The sequence below is a fragment of the Coenobita brevimanus genome, chromosome 18, assembly GCF_032717465.1.
Source record: "Coenobita brevimanus isolate Jiangsu-jjx chromosome 18, ASM3271746v2, whole genome shotgun sequence".
NCBI lineage: Eukaryota > Metazoa > Arthropoda > Malacostraca > Decapoda > Coenobitidae > Coenobita > Coenobita brevimanus.
The window spans coordinates 20959562-20981612 of NC_136971.1; the positions used below are offsets into that span (position 1 = coordinate 20959562).

A 22051-nucleotide genomic window follows, 5' to 3' on the forward strand; every position below is an offset into this window, starting at 1 on the left:
TCTCTTTTGAGCACAACCTCTCCTCCTCTAAACCTCACTTTCTCTTCCTGATAGACTCAGCTGTCAGAGGCAACTGACAGCAAACCCTTTTCTGTATCCTCCTACTATCTCTACACTCATTTCAAAGCCAAAGGTGGCTGTTGTGTATATGTATGCAACGACTTATCTTGCTCTCGTGTTCCTGAACTTGATTCTTTTGAATTCTCTACTCTCTGGCTTCGGGTTTCCTGTCATTCTCTGACTAAATATATCTGCACTCTTTACTTATCCCCTAATTCTACTGACTATCAAAAATTCCTCGACTATCTTACTTCTATGATGGAACACATTCTATCCATTTCTCTTTTCTCTGAAATCTCCTTGCTAGGAGATTTCAATGTTCACCACTACCTTTGGCTCTCCTCTCCTTTCACTGATCCACCTGGTGAACAAGCCTACATCTTTTCTATCCTTTGTGACCTGGAACAGCTTGTGCAGCATCCTGCCCGTGTTCCTGACCACCTAGAGAGCTCCAACATGCTTGACCTCTTCCTTGCGGCTATTCCTTCTGCTTGTGCTGTTGGTCTTTCCTTTCCGTTGGGCTCCTTTGATCACAACCTTGTTACCTTGACCTGTCCTGTCACTCTGGTGCAGCCTGTTGATCCTCCGGGGAGGAGTCGGCTGTGGCACTTTGGAGTTGCAGATTGGGGGGCCCTTGGGCGGTGCTTCTTTGATTTTCTCCAGAAGGATTGTCGCTTCCATGGCCAGGAGCCGTCTGGGTGTGCCTCACGCAATGCAGAGGTTGTTCTCTCAGGCACAGAAGCATGCATTCCCTTCTCATAATCCTTGACTGGTGTAGGGGGGGCCTTGGTTTGGTTACACTTGCCGCAGCAGCGAGGGGGCCTGTAGGGGGAGCCAGAGCCGACCCACACCTGAATCACATCTTGTTTGTGTTTCTGCCCAGAGTCGTGCTGGGTCTGTTCTTTGCTCTGCTAAAAATGGTTTCATTCGTGCTGGGTGCTCTCAACACTCCAACTTGAGTTCTTCCTGCTCCTTCTGGCACCTTGCCAGGGTTCTTTCTGGCAACTTTGCCTCATCGTCCTTCCCATCTCTTTTCTGCTCTGCTGGCTCTGTAGCTGTTTCTTCAGCTGATGGGGCGGATCTCTTCACTCATACTTTCTTCTCCAATTCCACCTTGGACAATTCCGGTGCTGTTCCTCAATCACTTTCCCCCTCTGACTTCCTCATGGATGGCATTGGAATTTCTTCAGCTGATGTGTTTTCTGCCATCACTGGCCTCAATACTGGCAAGGCATGAGGGCCTGACAGAGTCCCTCCTGTTGTCCTCAAGAACTGTGCTCCTGTGCTTAAACCCTGCCTACGTAAACTCTTTCACCTTTGTCTTTCAACTTGTATCTTTCCTTCCTGCTGGAAGATTGCTCTCATTCAGCCAGTCCCAAAGAAGGGTGACCATTCCCAGTGCTCTAACTATCGTCCAATTGCTTTAACATCCTGTGTCCCAAAATTTTTTTAGTCAATTCTTAGCAGAAAAATTTGAAAGCATCTTTCCTATCACAACCTTCTTTCTGATTGTCAGTATGGGTTCTATTAGGGATGCTCCACTGGCAATCTTCTCACCTACCTTTAAGACTCCTGGTCATCCTCCTTTCGGGACTTTGGCGAAAACTTTGCCATTGCATTTGACATCTCAAAAGCCTTCGATTGAGTCTGGCATATATCTTTAATTTCCAAACTGCCTTCTTACGGTTTCCATCCTTCTATCTGTGCCTTCATCTATAGCTTCCCTTCTAGTAGTTCAGTAGCCGCTGTTGTAGACGGCCATTGTTCTTCTCCTAGATCTGTCAACAGTGGTGTTCCTCAGGACTCTGTCCTATTACCATCTCTCTTCCTTTTGTTCATCAACGACCTTCTAAGCTGTACATCTAACCCTATCCACTTGTATGCTGATGATTCCAACCTTCACCTTTCCATTCGGTTCCCACAACATCCATCTCAACAGTTACTTCAACAAACAAGGGATGAGGCTATGGCACTCCTAATGTCTGACTTGGCTCGTATCTCTGACTGGGGTAAAAATAATCTTGTAGTTTTTAATGCATCAAAGACTCAGTTTTTACATGTATCAACCCAACACAGTATTCCACAGGAGTACCCACTAATGTTTAATAATATCCAGCTCATTCCTGCATTATCCTTGAACATGCTTGGGGTTTCATTCACTCGGGACTTATCTTGGAAAGATCATATTACATCTCTTGTAAAATCTGCTTCCAAGAGAATAGGTGTGCTAAGCCGACCCCGTGCCTTCTTTACCCCTGCACAGTTGTTGACTTTATTCGCCCCTGTGTAGAGTACAACTCTCATGTGTGGGGAGGCTCCACACATACAGCTATTCTCAACAAGGTGAAGTCAAAGGCTTTTTGTCTCATTATCTCTCCTCTTACTGCCTCCCTTCAGCATCTGTATCTTCACCGCATTGTTGCATCTTTATCTCTTTTCTATCACTACTTCAATGGTCACTGCTCCTCTGAACTGTCTGCTTGCATCCCTCCACCTCTATGACACGTGCGTAGCACCCATCTAACAACAAACTCTCATCCCTTTTCTGTCCAACTCCCTAATGCCAGAGTTAACCGTTATTCCCAGTCCTTCATTTAAGCCACAGGGCAACTCAGGAACTGTCTCCCTCTGTCTGTATTTCCTACTTCCTATAATCTCCATATTTTCAAAAGCAATGTGTCCAGGCATCTCGAAATGAATGAATCATGAATTTGGCTGTCTTTTGTGTTGTTTTTGCTTTTTTCTTGGAAGGAACGGTATTGTAGGCTCCTAGCTTTTGGTTCTTTCTTTCTTGCATATATATATATATATATATATATATATATATATATATATATATATATATATATGAAGCCTCTGTGGTACAGTGGTAGAGTGTGCGTCTCCCACACTGGTGGACACGGGTTCACCTCCAACAAGAGTTGTAAAAAATTTTGGGAAGTGTTCACCGAGCCACTGACCGATTTGGTGGACATAATGGGTGCTGTGGTTGAACCAGTGTCGCATACCAGTATGCTTGCACCCAGCCAGCTTAAGGAGGGCCGATTACACTTGGTTCACAGACTACACACACATCCAAAGCCACCAGAACACTATAATCACACTCACAAGCACTTCTAACCCTACATACAGTCTCTACCAGACAGCCTAAGCCACTGGGTAGAGATACAGGTACATTGGCTGTATCATCCCTGCTTCGGTAGGGAAAGGCCAGTCCTGCAATGGACCTCAACAGCTGATGATGATGATGATGATGATATATATACTAGCCCCTTTAGCACACAAAGTGGGCCTACTTGACTAGGCCCTCCAAGTGGGCTGGGCCATCGGACCAAACTGATTGTCACATAGTTAGTCATGTTGATTTGCTAGCAGTATTCTCGAACATGCGTTTTTCTCAGACAAACAGGCACACAACACATAATAAAGTTGTATACTGACAGGAAGATTTCCATCCCCGCCCATTAGGCATCTTCCAGGTGTAATTTTTAAGGAAATCCCCTTGACCAAGACATCAGCCACCAATCCGAGACGTTTCTGTGTGATAGCATGCTGTTGTTTGGTACACTTTTGGATCACTTTGTTGCTCAAAACAAAGGCTTGTTGTAGCAAGCAGTTCTGATTGTCTGTAATGCACCATGAACTAATAAGTTGTTGGCATGCACGGGTTTGGTGCTCAAAACATCACATACAGATGGCCAGCTCTAGTGGCTCAGTTAAGAATGGTGGCTAATGTGGCTGCAGACTCCCCTCTCTTTCTCGCACGAGTGCTCTTTCTGATGCCACAAATCTCAAAACACCCACGACATTTTCTTAGAACTTCATGCACTGTGCTCACCACTGATTCTTCATACACTCCATTACGCTCACATTTATTCTTGAAATGCCTATCTATTGCATTTACTGCCGGGGTCACACTTCCAACATTTCAACCTTTAGTTCATGTAATATGTTATCATAAATTGTAACAAAAAAGAAAAGAAGAATTGCTAAATTAGAATGGGTATGAAGCTCAGAAGTTGAATGTCCTGAACCGGCAGCGGACAGGGGTATCTTTACGAGTGGCTGGTACCATTTGCCAGGGGAATAATTATTTACCTTAAGGCGGCGTCACACTAGGCCAAAAGTGGCTAACATGCGAGCAGTTTTTGCGAGGCGAAACGGCTAGCAAGTCGAGCTGCTGTCACACGCGTGTGTTTTTGCATGCCGAAATGACTAGCAGTATCATCTGCCTTGGCGCCTCGTGTTCATTTGTGAACAAACACCACGGAGTACCCACTCCCTTTTCCTCAGTTTTGTCAACCGCCTCACGCACTCCACCAACTCCAGAGCCACAAGGCAGTCTACTAGAGTTTGCCTTGCCGCAGGATCCATATTGAAATCTGATTTCTACTTGTTGTTTGGAAACAAAACAGACTGCCTGAGCAGCTGGTCACCCGAGTGTCCAAATACTTTCATGTTACAAGAAAAAAAAAAGGAATAAAAACCACAAGTATTATATTATATTTACTGATTTTAGTTAAAGTTTCCTTCAGTGAATAACAGCATATTTTCTCAACAATTGCAAAATTAATATATGCTCATTTGAGTTCTAATCCCGCCAACAAGCTGTGAGCAAAAATTTTTATCCATTTCACCTCGCAAACAAAATCTTGCTCACCATGACTCAGTTTGGCTAGCAGCTCACAAAACTTGCTTGCACGTTAAGGCCGCGTCACATTAGACCAAAAGTGACTAACATGCGAGCAGCTTTTGTGAGGCAAAACGATTAGCAGAGTCGCACGTTAGCCACTTTTGTCCCAGTGTGACGTCACCTTTTGCGGCGCGGCCGTTGGCCACCACAGTGACGTCACGCCTGTCGACGCCAGGCATGTGTTGAAGAAGTGGTGAAACACTTTAACCCTCTAAAAAAAACAAACTCAAAGTGAATAGTGTATGACGAATTTTTCGACACAACTTTTTTTTTTTTTCTTTTTTGGCACATCTACAGTAGAGGCATGTGCAAAATCTGATGGAAAACGACTGTGTGAGAGTGGCAAGAGTCTCTCTCTCTCTCTCTCTCTCTCTCTCTCTCAAGCCACACAACTCTCATCAGAAATGGTCAACTCCGGGAATCGTTGCCACCATGTGAACATGGACACACTTGCTCAAGCTACTGCATCAAAAAAAAAAAAAAAAAAAAAAAAAAATACAAAGATCTAAAGATAAATCTGAAAATGGCATCAGTGGCTAACCATAAATTCTGCCTCCTAAGGGGAGTTTTGGCCATCATGGCCTTAAGGCCATTACAGTAGTGGCCTCAAAACAGCCTCAAAGGCCAATGCCACCAAGATGTTCTTCAGCATCCTGAGTTACCCTCTGTGCCCCAACTTTCAGCCTCCCGGGTGCTCCAGTATGAACGGCTATAAAACTTATACAACATACAATGACCGAGATTTTTAGTAGTGTGAGTACATTATATATATATATATATATATATATATATATATATATATATATATATATATATATATATATATATATATATATATAGGGTATATATGGGCAGGAGATTTTCTTTAATATATACTTCGTTGAAAGTGATTGCAGGTTCTGAATTGTATATTTCCTTCAGTTTCATTACAACCCACAGGTGCCATAGTCTCGTCTGGTAGGTTGTGTATGATTTCATTGTAGTTTGTTCCATCCATTTCATTTCTTCCTAGATCGCGATTTCGGGTCCCTTAACCCTTCTTCAGTGGCTTTGCTAGATAGATGTTACTTCCTCCGTGACTGAAGTGAGAATGCGCTGAGCAGGTGACGTAGACACTATTTAATCTATGTCCTAGATCAGACAACTGTGTACTCGATCATGATTGCGTATTATATATATATATATATATATATATATATATATATATATATATATATATATATATATATATATATATATATATATATATATATATATATATATATACTGTATATATATATATATATATATATATATATATATATATATATATATATATATATATATATATGTATGTATGAACGGAAGACACCAGTAATCTGGTGCATGGATTTGTTTTTTTATATTCATTTGTGTTTCCTTCCTCTGTTCTGTTATATATATATATATATATATATATATATATATATATATATATATATATATATATATATATATATAGTCACTGGCGTAGTTACCCCAGTAGCGAATGGGTGAAATAGAAGATAAGGTGATAATGAAAAGAGAGAGAAGCGAGCCATTAAGAACATAAATCTTTTTTCTTATCAGTTTTGCGGGCTGTAAGGGTAACCCTGATCTCCAGCTGTATTTACCCAGCAGTCACTTTTGCCTTCTCAACTGAACACACCAGATGTTTTTCTCACAAATTATGCAGAAAGTTCCTCTTGTCCTTGAACTGTGGGTGTGACATAATGTGGGAGGAGCAAAGTAGGGATGTTTGCCAATTAGAAGCCTAAATGGCGCTTTCGTCACGTTCTTGATGGCACGCAATTGGTTCTGTGTGGAGTGTATGAGGCCCTCATTGGTAGCAGGTGCCTCTATTGTTTCTGTATGGACAGAGATTATTTTTAAGACAGCCTAGTGGTTAATTAGCTGAGAAAGGCGGAGTATGAGTCCTTTATAAGCTCCAGGAAAGTGTAAAGAGACACATTTGTCTTACTTTGTACACACACCCCTGTACACATTTAGTCTCTTTTTGTACACACATCCCTGTACACATTTTTGTCATTTGAACCATTTCGGTCACATTTACTGTCACGTTACACTTTTGTCACATTGTGTTGCACTTTTCCCCAACACTACTCAATACGTGACTTTGATTACAAAACACACTGTTTGTGTACAATTTCCCATTTTTGGTTCACTCCTCCATTTACATTAGTATGTGATTTATATCTGGATTTAACCTTCGAAGTCTCCACGTTTCCTCGAGCTTTGTGAGTACTTAGCTTCCACTGACTGTATTCTGTTTAGGTAAGAAATAACATGTTCTATATTTGTATTCTGAGGCCTATATGAATCCTCCCTTTTGTAAAACGAACCCTGGTTTCTTCTTTGGTTGTGTATGTTACAGTGCACAGTAAAGTTACGTTAGTTTTCTTGCAAACTTTATCTAATCCCTTTTGGTGCTCAATTAAGGGTTAAGAGTGCACCGTAATATACACCCCCATAACAATATATATATATATATATGTATCTGGACCTCTGTGGTACAGTGGTAGAGTGTGCGTTTTCGGAAAACGAGGGTTCGCAACCCCCCAGGGTATTAAACTTTGGGAGCATTCTTCCAGCCACATACTGCTTTGGCAGACATAAGGGGTGCTGTGGTTGAACCAGTATCGCGTACTATAAACTATGCTTGCACCCAGTCGCCTTGCGTGGGCTGATTACACACATCCAAAGCCACTCCAACGCTACAATCACACTTAAAAGCACTTCTCACCGTACATTCAATCTTTACCAGACAGCCTAAGCCACTTGGTAGAGATATATAGGCTGTATTGTCCCCACTTCAGTCAGGATAAGCCAGTCCAGCAGTGGACACTCATATATATATATATATATATATATATATATATATATATATATATATATACACACACACAAAAAAAAAAATCGCAAAACTCTACAGGACTGAGTGACTGCAATTCACAAAAAGCCAGTCCATATTAAAATAGTTATCCCTCAATTATCCACCATAAGAGTGCCAAAGGCATATCCGCATAATGGCCCCATCCGGATAATGGACTTCTTCCCCGGCCCCCATTCGTACATAACCTAACTTTGAAACCCACTCTAACAGGCCACTACAGTACATCATACAACGCTTGTTCCTATTATTTATCACTATCTGGTCAAGCAGACCTATAAACCACAGTCATGCAATTACCATGGTCAAGCAGACCCATGAGGGCCATGAACCACAGACAAGCAGTCATCACTCCAGGGCTATACCCTGCAATGACATGAAAACATGAAAAACAGCTACACAAGAAAAATGCAGTGGGGTCACAAAACATAATGGCTGAAATAAAATCATGGTAAAACAGAATAAAATCATGGTTCAATACAGTAAGCTAGAATAAAACAAACTCAATTCCTCGCCGGACGTCACACTAACTCGCTACCTCAAGTCTAATTGTTGTACTCGTAATGTGGCTGGTGAAGCTGTTGCACTGCACAGTAAATCCCATGTTATCTAGTGGCATAGCCTGAAAAGTTAGAGTCAGAGTCAAGGAGAACCTCTGGCAGTCGGCCAAGGAGAGCAGCTGTGGGACATGGTGATGGACTGCCTGCTTCAGGTGACTCTGATGACAGCCGCAAACTCACGTCCAGAGGAGACACAACGGCTGACGAATTGCTAGGTTGAGGCTCCATCGCTGAAGGCATGGTTGGATACTTCTAGCAGCAACAGAGTAAACGTGGACAGGGCGGAGGTAGGAGGCCTAAAAAACGAGTCGATCTTGGGCTGGCAATAGAAGAGATGATTCAGGCATTGGATGACACTCTCCCACACAGAACACAGATCCTCCACAAGGTGAAGAGGCACCATCTCTGTCACATTCCAGGTGCTCTGCATACTCGAGCACCTGCTCAAGGAGTGTCTGGAATGTGCTCAGGTGGGGGATGGCTGGAGTACCACACTTCTCCAGGTTGTCCTTGTCATCTTCTTCACTCTCTTCTGACCTGGCAGCAGCAACAGAAGAGGCGATCTCAATGTCTGACAACACCTGGTAGCCAGGATCTCCCCCAGTGTTGTCTAACCACTCCTGCACATCATCCACATCCACAGCTTCACCTGTGGCACTAAGACGAGTGTGGAAGTCATCCATATCAATGCCCAGAATAAAGTGTCTGCTCTCATGTCTCTGAAGGAGACAAGACTAACCACTCTTGATTGTTTTCACGGAGACTTCCTTCCATGTTGTACATAGCTGACTTGAGGTTGAAGTGCCACAGGTTTTCCAGTATCCGCTGCCCTCGTGTGTCCAGTCCCCGACTTTGCTCGTCCTTGTTCTCGAGAACAACCATCACCGCATCCAGAAACCTCTGTTGCTACAACCTCTTTGTTTCCATGATAACACCCTGGTCCATTGGTTGAATCAGAGCAGTGGAATTAGGTGGCAAAAACATACACCTAATCAGACCGTCATCTTCAACCAACTGTTTCTCAGAGGGATGCATGAGGGCATTGTCCAGGAGAAAAGCTTTTACTTGACAGATTCCAAGTTCCTCCATTTGATAATGGATGACATCCTGAATGAAATGCCTGTGGAACCAATCTGTGAAGATCTTGCAGGTAAACCAGGCGTTCAAAGAAGGGTACCACACAACAGGGAGCACATCCATTGGCCCACGAAGGCAACAGGGCTGTTTTGCATGCCCAACAACAACAGGTTTTAGTAGGTGTGGCCCATCAGCATTGGCTCAGCACAAAACAGATACACGTTGCATAGACAACTTGTGGCATGGCACACGCTTCATCTCATCTACCAGGATGTTGGTGGGCACTGAGCCCAGATTCATCAGCATTATAGACTTGGCTGAGAGCAAGGCCCTCCTTCTCAATAAAGACTAACAAATTCTGATGAAATTCCTCCACTCCCTCCTCACTAGCATCCAAAGCTTCGCCATGGCCCTTATGATTGCTAAAGCCGTGTCGAAGCTTGAACCTGAACTGCCAACCTTCAGATACCTTGAAGTCTGGGACGTTGTGAAGATGGGCATACTTCTCAGCAGCAGACTTCAACCCGGCGCCTCTCACATGCTTGCTTGCAGCCCGTTGTTGCTGGTACCAGATCAGTGTCGAACGGTCGACTTCAGTATACCAGGGCAAACTCATGGCCATCCGTTCGGTATTGTATCTGTCCTTCAGCCCAAAGTCTGCTGTGAAACGGGTGAGTTTGTTGCATGCTTTCCTGATGTCCTGTACCGTTGAGCGGGCCAGGTCGTACTCCTTAAGGATGCAGGAAAAGGACCATCCCACATCAATCTTACTCAGGATCACACACTTCTCCACAGTCAACACTACCCTCTTCCATTTCCCTAGTGGACGGGCCATCATTACACACCCTAGGAAGTGACATGCAAGGAATAGCAAGGCCTGAAGCAGGTAGGGAACAACCAAGAACGCTACAATGTACACTGCCATAACAACAGTCTGGGAAAAGCTGCTCACTGAGCAGATGTCAAGCAGGAACTGAGGGTGAGGGAGGAGGGTAGCTTGCAGACGTTGGGTGAACTAACTAGCCAGACGCAGCAGTGCTGCAGGGCTATTCACTCCCGAGCATTTTTTTTTTTTTCTTTCTTTTTTTTGTGCAAACATAATTTACAAATGGAAGCTAGAATTTCATCCGGGGACTGGAATAAAATGCTTGATTAATGGTTTAATACAGCCAGATCACATCGTACAGATAATGGATGGTCTGGGTAATGGTCGCCCAGATAAGATATATATATATATATATATATATATATATATATATATATATATATATATATATATATATATATATTCTACTCCGGAAAGACCATGTACCTCTCTTGTTTTTGAAGAGGGATTATAAGAGGTTCGGGAACTTTCTGTTTCATCTTTTGCAGACTAACACACAGTATATGTGTGCACTTGTTTATTATTACCGGTGACCTCAAATAACCTCCAACCGATGACCTCATATGACCTCCAGTGACCTCAAATTACTTCGGGGGTCAACTTCACAAAGCCCATGTCGTAACTGGACGTCATGTGAGTCTCCATGCCAGAAATTGGGCTGCAGGGTCCAGTCGTTCGAGTATGTATTACTGGTGGCCTCAAATGACCTCCGACCAGTGACCTCAAATGACCTCAGGGATCAAACTCACATTGCCCCTGTCCGAACTTGAGGTCATGTGAGTCTCCATGCCAAAAACTGAGCTGCAGGGATACCCGGCGTTGCCCGGGCCAAAAAGGCAAACAATACCAGTGACCTCAAATGGACCAGATCTTAATTTTGACCCTTCTAAAACCATCCTTGGGTCACCCTGATTCAGAATATATATGGGTCTGGGGATCTCTGGCCCTTGGCTTGGGCGTAACTGAAGGACAAATAAACAATGCAACTCATCTATATATATATATATATATATATATATATATATATATATATATATATATATATATATATATATATATATATACAGTATGGGGAGTGTGTCGTCCTGTCTCGGCTATCTCCCTTTCCTTGGGGGAAGCAGCCTAGGTGTATACATATATATATATATATATATATATATATATATATATATATATATATATATATATATATACGGTAGGCTATATAGTTTAAACGGCCTTGGAGGCCAACGTCACCAAACCTATGTTTTTCCCCACGTTGAGTTACCCGTGTACTCCAACTTTCAGCCACTTAGGTGCTCCGTTATGGCCAGCTATAAACTTATACAACATACAATGACCGAGAATTTTGAAACGTGACACTTGCAGAGGTGAAGAACGCTGTGAGGCAGCTGAAAAATGGGAAAGCAGCTGGGGTTGATGAGGTGTATGCAGAGATTATTAAGTGCAGTGGAGGAAGCGGAATGAAGTGCTTGTTGGAGATATGTAAGAAGGCATGGATGAGTGAAACTGTGCCAGTAGAGTGGAAAAAGGAAGTGACTGAACCCCTGTACAAAATTACACGTGAGCGATGTGAGTGCAAGATTATCGTGACATAAGTCTATTGAGTGCAGTAGGGAAGGTATATGGAAGAATTATTATAGAGAAAGCAAGAAGGAGATCCGAAGTCCTAGTAAGTGACGAACAGGGTGGCTTTAGGTGTGGCAGAGTATGTGGATCAAATATTTGCAGTAAGGCAGATAGTGGAGAAGGCGTGTGAGAAGGACTATAAAGTGTTTATGGCATTTATGGATCTGGAAAAAGCATACGCCAAAGTAGACAGGGAAGGACTGCGAAAGGTTTTGCGCATGTATTGTGTAGATGGGCTAGATGCCGTCAAGAGTTTTTATGTTGGTAGTGACGCATGTGTATGGGGTAAATGGGCATCCAAGTGATTGATTCACAATCAGTGTGGGCGTGAGACAAGGTTGTGCGATGTGCCCATTGTTGTTCAATGTATATATGGATGTGGGATAAGAGAAGTAAAAACACAAGTAATGGAGAGTGGGATGGCGCTGCTAAAGAGTTGTTATGGATGGAATATCTCAAATTTGTTGTACGCTGATGATGCAGTGCTACTTGCAAATGCCAACCAAGAGCTTGGTAGACTAGTGCAGAAGTTTTGTAGATGTCCGTGAGCGTCGTGCTTTGAGAGTAAATATAGAATAAAGTGATGGTTACTGAAAGAGAAGGTGACTCCAAGTGTGATGTTACAGTGAATGAAGTGAGACTGGAATTGGTTAGAGTTCAAAATACCTGGGTACAGTGATAGAAAAGAGAGGGAAATGTGCAAAAGAAGGGGAAAGTAGAGTGACACAAGGAAGGAAAGTAGCTGGTGCTATGGCTCTAGTGTTGAAGCTGCACGAGGATTACACGAAGGAGAGTTAGTGCCAACTTTAACATAAGGATGTGCGACTTGTGTGGCATGAAAATGAAAAGTCAGGAGTAAGAGCAGTGGAGACGGGACTGCCGACGAATGTATGTGGAGTACAGAGAGTGGATAGGATACGGAATAACGTGACTCTTGAAAGATGCGGAATGAGGAAGTCTGTGGACACTAGAATCGAAGAGAGTGTACTGAGATGGTTTGGTGTACTGAGATGGATAGAGTAATGAAAAAGGTATATCTGAGAGGATTTGCAGGGGGGAGAAGACGAGGTAGGCCAAGAAGAAGGTGGAGGGATATGGTGGATGAGTGTGTGTGGAAGAGAGGTATGGAAGTTGGTGAGGCTAAGGGACCGACAAGAGACCGAGCTGGGTGGATGAATTTTGTGCGAAGAAGCATATAACAAAAGATTTGGTACCCCGTTTTAACGTGATAGCATTCGGACTGACTCTATCAGATAGGTATATGTGAAGCTACAGAGCGTGGTGAAATTTTTTGTCCTATCTGATGAAGCCACGATTCTGTGGGCTTGATTAATGAGTGAATGGAAGTGTGGCCCATTCAACTGGGCAAACTTAGGCTGTCTGGACGTTGCTCTTCCTCACCCTGCCCTTGGGTGGGAAAGGAGGTCTATCTATCTATCTATCTATCTATATATATATATATATGACCCTATGTGGTACAGAGGTAAAGTGTGCGTTTTCGTACACTGGAGAACGAGGGTTCGCGCCCCGCCAGGGTAAAAAACTTTGGAAGCGTTCTTCTCGCCACGTACTGCATTGGCGGACTCAAGAGTGCTGTGGTTGAACCAGTGTCGCATGCTGTAAAGTATGCTTGCACCCAGTCAGCTTGCGTGGACCAATTACACTTGGTTCACAGACTACACACACATCCAAAGCCACTACAATCACAATTACAAGCACTTCTCTCCCTACATACAATCTCTACTAGACAGCCTAAGCCACTTGGTAGAGATACATTGGCTGTATCGTCCGTTTCGGTCGGGATAGGCCGGTCCTGCAGTGGATACTCAAACGGCTCATGATGATGATGATGATGATATATATATACATAAGAACTCCACTCTACAGTCCTCACATCCGCATGTTAATGTCAGCACGAAAACACACTGTTCAAGCACTCCTGCACCCTCTTTACTGAAATTCATATCCCTTGTCAGATATTCATACTGCTAACCATTTAACTTTCTTGGTTTACTTTAGTCAACTTCTTTTAATGATGTACATTCACAATATTTGATGTTATTGCACAATGTAAGTTTCTCCATGTACCAACACATCACACTGAATCACCCACCCTTTCAAAAACCAATGCTTTCCTTTAGGTGCATATCCTTACGATCTTGCCGCTCACAGGCAGTATAAAAAACCCTGGTCAAATCTCCAATGATTTTGTTCACTACTGTGTCAAGAAGCAACACAGAAGTACTTGCATACTTAAAAACTGAAATACTGTACTTCACCATCCATGGATGGTTACCATTAACAATGAGAGGTACTGCCATGAGGATGATGTATGGCTACAAGCTTAGTACTTAGCTACACAATCATCACTCTAAGCCAGGTAACATAGTCACAAGAAACTAGTCAGAGTTCAAGCTGAAGCTCTCCTACTGTTACAAATCTAATTACACATATTAGATTTCTAATTACCAAATGGTTTTCAGCACCTGTTGAGAAGTAATTAGTTAGTTCTGGCATATGCTTTAACTTCCACTCCGTGAAAAACATCAGGTGTACCATAGTCAACCACGAAATAGGGATCCCTTAAGAGGAAACAAGTCATCATCGTTATTATGTATGTATGTATGTATGAAACACATATGACACCAAACATTCGTATCTCAGAATAAAAAATCACAACTGTTTATCCAAAAATCCACCTACTGTTATAACTGCGTTATTATCATCAGAAAAAAGTTTTACAATGTTCATTCTACCATTGTCTTTTCCAGATCCTTAAAAGCCGTAAATAAGGGTCATCAAATGAAGGTTCCTAAAGAAACCTTGCACATAAACTTTGCTAATAAATGACCCACATCTGTCTTCTAGAACGATCCTCACCAATTGTTAGCCGTATTTCATCTTCTTGCAATGCTAATCCATCGTAGTGATAAACATCAAAGATGCGTGAGGCAGGGGTGTCGGAAGTTACGGTAGTGTCTCGGCTAAAGAGGCAGGAGTAGTGGCTCTCGCAGCACACCACCCAGATCGGGTATTGTGGTGTCTTCAGGTGTGTGCCAACCTGAGTTGGAAAGGAGATATACCATAATAGAGTAATACCATATTAGAACAACTATTCAACATATTTTTCTGTTAGATATTATTTTACTCTGACTTAGTCAATATACTAATACATCTTCTGCATGTATTCAGGCAGTGTAGGACAAGGCATCAAAACGAATTAATAATGAGGATATTATACTGGAAAGAACAATCAACTGGCAATTATTGCTAATTCCTTGAGATTTCATGATACAGAGATATCTCCACGTTTCATCTGACTTCTCAACCAAATCATGACCAACATACCTTATAACAATCGTAATGTTCAAACAATGACAGCATTCCAATTTCTGCCCTACTTGTGATGCCTCGGAGAACTACCGTTTGATCAGACTGATCTGAACTAAGCGTACGTTCTCCATCAAAGGTGTTGGTGGCAGCATAACCGATCAAGAATAAATTGATGATTTCTTGTGAAGAGTACCCGTGTGCATTGATGAGGTGACCACCCCCAGGGTCCATATCAGAGTGAACGCTGTAAAAGTTACATTAGGATACATTAACGTAGCGAAGGAAAAGCTGGGCAAGACTAGAATTTGAAGTTATGAGGGCATGTCACCTTAAATTAAACTAAATGAATCAGCAGAACAGCCACCAGGGAAATGTTTGAAACTAGGTAAATTATGACATACTGAAATAATACTGATTATTCTATGTTAAGCTTAAGATCAATTGCAAACATATCATTTTATCATACCTGACTCTGTGAGCTCTCTGTTGGGCTTATGGAATCTGCTTACAACTGTAGATTTGATATAACATGTCTGATTTATGAGACCAACACAGTGTGCAATACACCCTCATTAGCTAAATCATAATTCTGGCCACAGCACAGTTGGCTGATGCTGTTGTAGTAAATGGTTCGGTATTAAGTATCCCTGCTGAAGAAATGCAGGAACAATGTGGATGTCTAGGTGTAGAGAGGTGCTGGGAGAGAGGATGGGGGTCAGGTTGATAGATAGTAGGATGGGGAGGTGGAAGAGTTGATGCGATGTGTGATGATGATGGGTGATGGGTGGTCTGTAGGGTGAGGTCGTGCAAAGGATGTGTCCAGTGGGGCTAATGAAGTCAATGGATTGCAGATCAACGCTCAAGTGGAATAGCTGAGGACTGCGCTGTATCTGATGAAGAGCCATCCAATTGGATATCACTGGACACATAAATAATGGTAACTGAGCCATTGCTCATGGCATCCATGATGGTCGTGGATTGGTCTAAAGGTCGATAGGAACTTCAATAGAGATGCCACCGGCAGCTTAAAGAGAGATCTGTGTGATTTCCAAGGAGTAAAGGCCTTGGCTGTGAGACTTGAGGGCCAGAGAGTGGTATGGCTTTGCAGCCCTTACATTAAAGGGTAGCTTAGCTCGGATGCTTCAGATGGGTAACGTGTACGTCATTGATCTTTAGTGATATCCACTGGCAGGGGATGTTCTTAAAAATCTTGTTCATGACAATTTTTGACTAATTTCAGCCTTTCTGGTCATATGAGGTTCATGAAGCAGACGAAGGTCAATGAAGGTTGATGTTTATGGAGGCAAAAAAAAAAAAAAAAAAAAAAAAAAAAAAAAAAAAAGCTACATTAATGCAATGGTTTCTGGGAAGTGAAATTCATGTCATTCAGATCTCTTTCAGTTAGTTTAGTTCATCAGATCAATTGAATTCAATACAGATCGTATGTATAGTCATGTATTTGCCAAAAATCAGTCCTTTTCTGCCACTATAATGGTTTTAGAGAGATACTAATGCATGCGGAATTTCATATTTTAGTAGGCTGGGGAGGAGATGAGTGGACGGGATGGGATGGGATGATGAAATGTGGTGTGGTATGATAAGGGAGGCATACCGTGTGATTATAGGTACTGGTGGTCAGTTGGAAGTCAAGGGAATCATTGTTGGGATATATACCACATCAGAGCAAATATGGGTCGAGTGGGTGAACAGGTGTGGGCGGAACTGGCCGGAATGCTGGTCAGCAGTGAGACATGCTGAGAGAAGTTTGTGTTTTAAAGATGAAAGACGATGGTAGGCTGGAAAGGTGCAAATCCAAAATAGTAAGCAAAGAATGGGTAGGATGGGTGAAAAGGAGTGGATGGAGTGGGTGAGAGATGGGTTAAGTCGGTGAGTGGCGGGGCATGGTAGGATGACAACACCCTGGGAAGATATATGAATGATGGTGTTGGCAGCAGAAACAGATTTTCTAGTTTTGTTATGGAGAAGGGAATACAAATAGGGTCGAGTGTGTGGTGAGAAGCGGGCAGAATTATGGTGGGCTAAGTCGGCTACAATATACCTGTGGAAATGGACATTCATCAAAACTTCCTCGTCATAACAAGTTGAACAAAAATCACTCCACACCAATACACCTAGCGTCTCACGATTCACGTATGGATGGAAATTCCTGTGTACATACCATTCAGTATTATACGAGATGACAGTTGCTATATGACAGGATCCCTGATAACTCGTCATACTGGATAAGTCTAACCGCTGCATTTCATCTACCTTCAACTAGAGGAGATTTTTGCAGTTTTGTTGCTTATTTCCATCAGCTCAGTGTTAGAATTACACAGTATGACAGTTCTACTTCCCCTCTATGGCACTTTTGCGTGGCCAATAGTATTTAGTAGTGTTAACCTCTTTTTATATCACCAACATTCAAAACTGAATGATGGCAATTTTAGGGCAAGTTAAAGTGGTCACAGTGTTGTGTGCATATTAAGTACTATTATATAATGCGCTGTATCCCTACCCCTACACTTAGCTTGCCTTCTTGTTTCACTTTCTGATCTTTTACCTTCTTTTTCCCTTCTCTTGTAGTTTTCTTTTCTCTTCTGTTTCATTATTGTCTTCTCCCACCCTCTTTGCTTCTACATTCTTCATCTCTTTATCCCGTTAGTTGCAGTCGTGTATGGGATGTGGAAGCAGACGCACTCGACCCTTCCGTCAATGGCTATGCTTTGATAACTTTTGGTTTGAAATCCCAGAGCCTATTTTTATAGGAACGTTATTAGGATAAGAAATTACTGCAACACTGACCACCATCTGATCTAATCTAAATAACGGATCATTGTTTAAAGTCCACTGATTCTTCTGTCTTTCTCTGTACAGATTAGTGAAGATTCAAAACAATGTGCTAAAATCTGTCTTTAATCATCATTCTCCTGAACTGGATAAGACAATCATTGTGCTGAATAATCAACCGTGTTATGATCCATCCATTAATTCTCTCCATTCAACACGTAGGAAGGAAGAACCTGACTCGTTTTATTAATGTAAAAAACGAACCAAAGGCCAGGAGCCCGCAAGATTGTTCCCTCCAAGAAAAAAAAAAAAAACAGTATAATAGCCAGTCAAATTCAAGATCAGCTAATTTCGAAGTGCCTGGACACACTGCGTTTCAAAGACTGGAGATCATAGGCAGTAGGAAAAAAAGACAGAGGGAGACAGTTCCAGAGATGACCTGTTCCATACGTGAAGGACTGGGAATAACGGTTAATTCTTGCATTAGAAAGGTGGACTGAAAAGGGATGAGAGTTTGTTTTTAAACGGGTGCAACGCGCCCACCGTAGTGGTGATGGGATGCAAGCGGACCGTTCAGAGGAGCAGTGACCATTGAAGTAACGATAGAAAAGAAATAAATGCAACAGTGCGGCGAAGAGACAGAGGTTGAAGGGAGCCAGTAAAAGGAGAGTTAATGAGACGAAAAAACTTTCACTCCACCTTGTTGAGAAGAGCTGTATGTGGGGAGCCTCCCCACACATGAAAGTTGTACTCTACACAGGGGCGAGTAAAACCCCTGTATAAGTCAACAACTGTGCAGGGATAAAGACGGCAAGGTGTTGGCGTTGCACACATGATCTCTTGGATGCAGATTTTAGAAGAGGGGTAACATGATCTTTCTGAGATAAATCCCAAGAGAATGAAATCTCAAATGTGTTAAAAGATGATGCAGGATTGAGCTGGATATTGTTAAAAAAATACAGGGTACTCCTGCGGAAGATTTTTCCGGGTTTAAAGATGTAACAACTGAGTTTTTGATGCATTAAAAACAACAAGATTACTTTTACTGCAATCAGAGATATGAGCCAGATCAGACATTTGGTGTGTCATAGCCTCATCCCTTGTTTGTTGAACTAACACTATGCGTTATATGTCTGTGAGAAGATCTGTTGTCGCAATTTAAAAGCCCCTCCCCCCCTCAAAAAAAGGGGGGGAAAACTGCTCCCAGTTAAGATTAAGTTGCTTGATCAAAATAACTACGAACTCAGTTTCTCCATCCGATGCTCGACTGGCTTCCGATTCCGCTTCAGTCTTCACAACTAAGATATTCAGTACAAGAAACTAGTTAGGTCATTCCTCTTTCAGTGATGAATTATCTGCTGAGTTCTAATTACGGTTCACAAGGGTCATATGCTTTCACCATTTCATTTACTAGACGAGAATAGTTACGAGTGATGCCAGGGACCTTAATAAAACCATATATCCACCTGATCCGCTTAATGTGTCACACATGCCAACTATGTATGAGCATGCAGCACATTTTATTCGTAAAACAGTTAACGGGTGCTTCTTAAAGGGTAGCTTCAGCAGTACAAGAAACATCACTGTCTTGCTGCAGGTCTAACTCAGCAGTATGTTATATTATCATCCTGTCTCTAATTTGTCATACTTCTCAAAGAACATGGAGCAAACTATACCTGACGAATTTTTGCCACTGCTAGAACGAAACGGAGTCATTCCCCTTGTCCAATCGGCATAAAGAAAATATCATTCAAATGAAACTGCGTTAATAATTATTCATAAAGACTTGACAGTGAAACTCTTAGGTATTATGTACCCTCTCTCTTAGTCTTGATAAATCTATCTGCGCCTTTTAACACCACAGATCATGAGCCATTGCTCGAAGATCTGAATTTGTATCGTGTTTGCCGCCAGTCAGTTTTAATTAATGTTTTAATACAACTTTAGTACTGAAGGCGCTGAGGTAAGTTCGAAAAATCTCACGTAAACTGATTTAATCGTCTGGAGATGGCAATAATGAAATAAAAAAGGCATCCTCTTGCTTAACGGGCTGGATGCCGATTTCTAATAATCTGTGTGTATTTTTATTGGAATAAAAGGTTCCAGAAAGTTTTTACTTAGTGATCGATTTACTATGGGTTATGGTTAATATAAGTGAACCTGGCTGTCTAGTAATTAGAACATGCCACCCTGGGTGACTGCCATCCAAAGATACAATTCTTAAGAGGTGACAGGAAGCTTTTCTATCATGTAATGCCACCAAGGGAAGTAGGCTGGTCATCCACCCTTAAATGAATTTGATTATGGTAGCCAGGCCTTGGGCACCTTCACCTCAATGGGGGTAATATAGAATTGGTCGCTTTACTGGAACCTGAGTGGTGGAGTGAGAAGCCTTCATATGATGGCATAAATACCGAGTATAACGATACAAACTCTCCTCAGCTTCATCCCTCTTCCTCGAAAGGAAGATGGTGGGGTGTAGGAGAAAGGCAACAATATCCTGTAGTCCACAAAGTTTACGTTCTGATGACGCCTGGGTCACAACAACAATTACAAAAGGGACAACAGATTCATGGAAAATAGAGTGAACTACACCACTGGAAATGAACCTAACAGAATTTCACTACTGAACCCCATCTATAATGGAGAAGAGCAAGTGGGACACGCTGGGATAACACTTAGTATGGAATGACAGGGTTCATATTCCCTGCAAAGATGAGCAATGTTGATTGGTTGTGACAGTTATGATATTCACAAATTTTTAGAAACTGGAGGGGTGGGCAGATGGTGGTATGTGGGATGGTGGAGGGGCATGTCAAGGAAAGTACATCCTGCGAAGATGACCGATGTAGGTCAGCTAGTAAGATATAAAGCAAAAACAGTGGAGGGGTGGCAAAAATGGGTTGGATGAGTGAAAATAGTTGTCAAGATATCCTGAGATGTTCATGGAAGGTGGAAGGGGGAAGAAGCAGTACACACTGTAAATAAAGGCACTAAATGAAGGGAGAATCTGAAGGAAAAATGGTTTAAGTAACAAATTCCTTTAAAATATTGATGAGGAGGGAAGAAAGGGGGTGGGGTGGGTGAATTGGAATGGGTGGGACGGGCTAAGATGGTAATGGGTGCTAGAGAATAGTGGGGTAGTACTCCCTGTGAAGGTAAGAACAAAAGACTGGTAAATATGATTATAGTGATGGTGTTTTCTATGAACAAAAAACAATGTAATGATGAACTGCTCTTGTATGTTGGACCTATATATAAATACATGTTCATACAACAGAAATAATACAAAGTTGACTTACTTATTGATACCACGCGTAAGTATGAGGGAATACAGAAGAACAATACATCCTGGTCCTGTCTCAGCAGTGAGGGCTGGGAGGAGGCGTGTCACTGCTTCCTGTAGTAATCCTGCAGACGAATACTCCCCAAGTACCAGGTTTTCTGTTACCCCGTCTCTCGCCCAGCGCCCCGCTCCATTTTCTGTGAAGTTAGGAAAGGGGCCGGGGGTGGCTAGGAGGGCTCTCTTCCCCTCACCTGCTTTCCACAGGATCTCCGTAAGAGCTGAAGAAAGTGCCAACTGCCACTCTCGCTGTGAGGGTCGCAAGGGACTCACAGGCGTAGGGGTTGGTGCCACTGTCGACCCAAACACCAGCACCTTCATCAAGTATGCCTGGACACATGCCAATACCCCGCAAGGTCCACCCTGGTGCGTGCAAAAGATAAAGCAACGGTCAGGGGACAGACTCACGAATGCACGGTGAAGTTCTCGTCACAACTAAATAGCTTTCCCAGGAATACAATAGACAGAGGGCACAAAGTCTTCCACTGTCTATTTTTCCTCCTACAAAAACAAATCTTAGTTACGAAATTAAAATGATCATAGGTTTATGCAGGCTACTTGCTTTTGCAGGAATAACAAGGAAAGGAGTGTGCAGAATTTCCTCTCTAGTTCTTCCTGCAAAAACAAATCTAAGGTACGAGAGGTAATGAATCGTAAATATATAAGAGAAACCCATCCCAGGACTGCAAGAAATTTTGTACAATAAGTCTTCGTTTTGAGCCATCATTTTTATTTTCCATGCACCTTCCTCAGTAAGTAATAAATGCCTACT

At 42.3% G+C, this 22051-nt stretch overlaps 1 protein-coding gene across 1 annotated transcript in view; it reads right to left on the reverse strand.

The window, feature by feature from the left end:
* Window positions 1-22051, reverse strand: part of LOC145391427 (uncharacterized) — a 77178-nt gene that overhangs the window by 10875 nt on the left and 44252 nt on the right. The window contains exons 7-9 of the mRNA XM_080266040.1: window positions 21239-21642; window positions 15162-15390; window positions 14694-14874 (exon numbers count right to left, since the gene is read on the reverse strand). Of these exons, the coding sequence (XP_080122166.1) occupies window positions 14694-14874; window positions 15162-15390; window positions 21239-21642 (814 nt within the window). The remainder of the gene's footprint in view (window positions 1-14693; window positions 14875-15161; window positions 15391-21238; window positions 21643-22051) is intronic.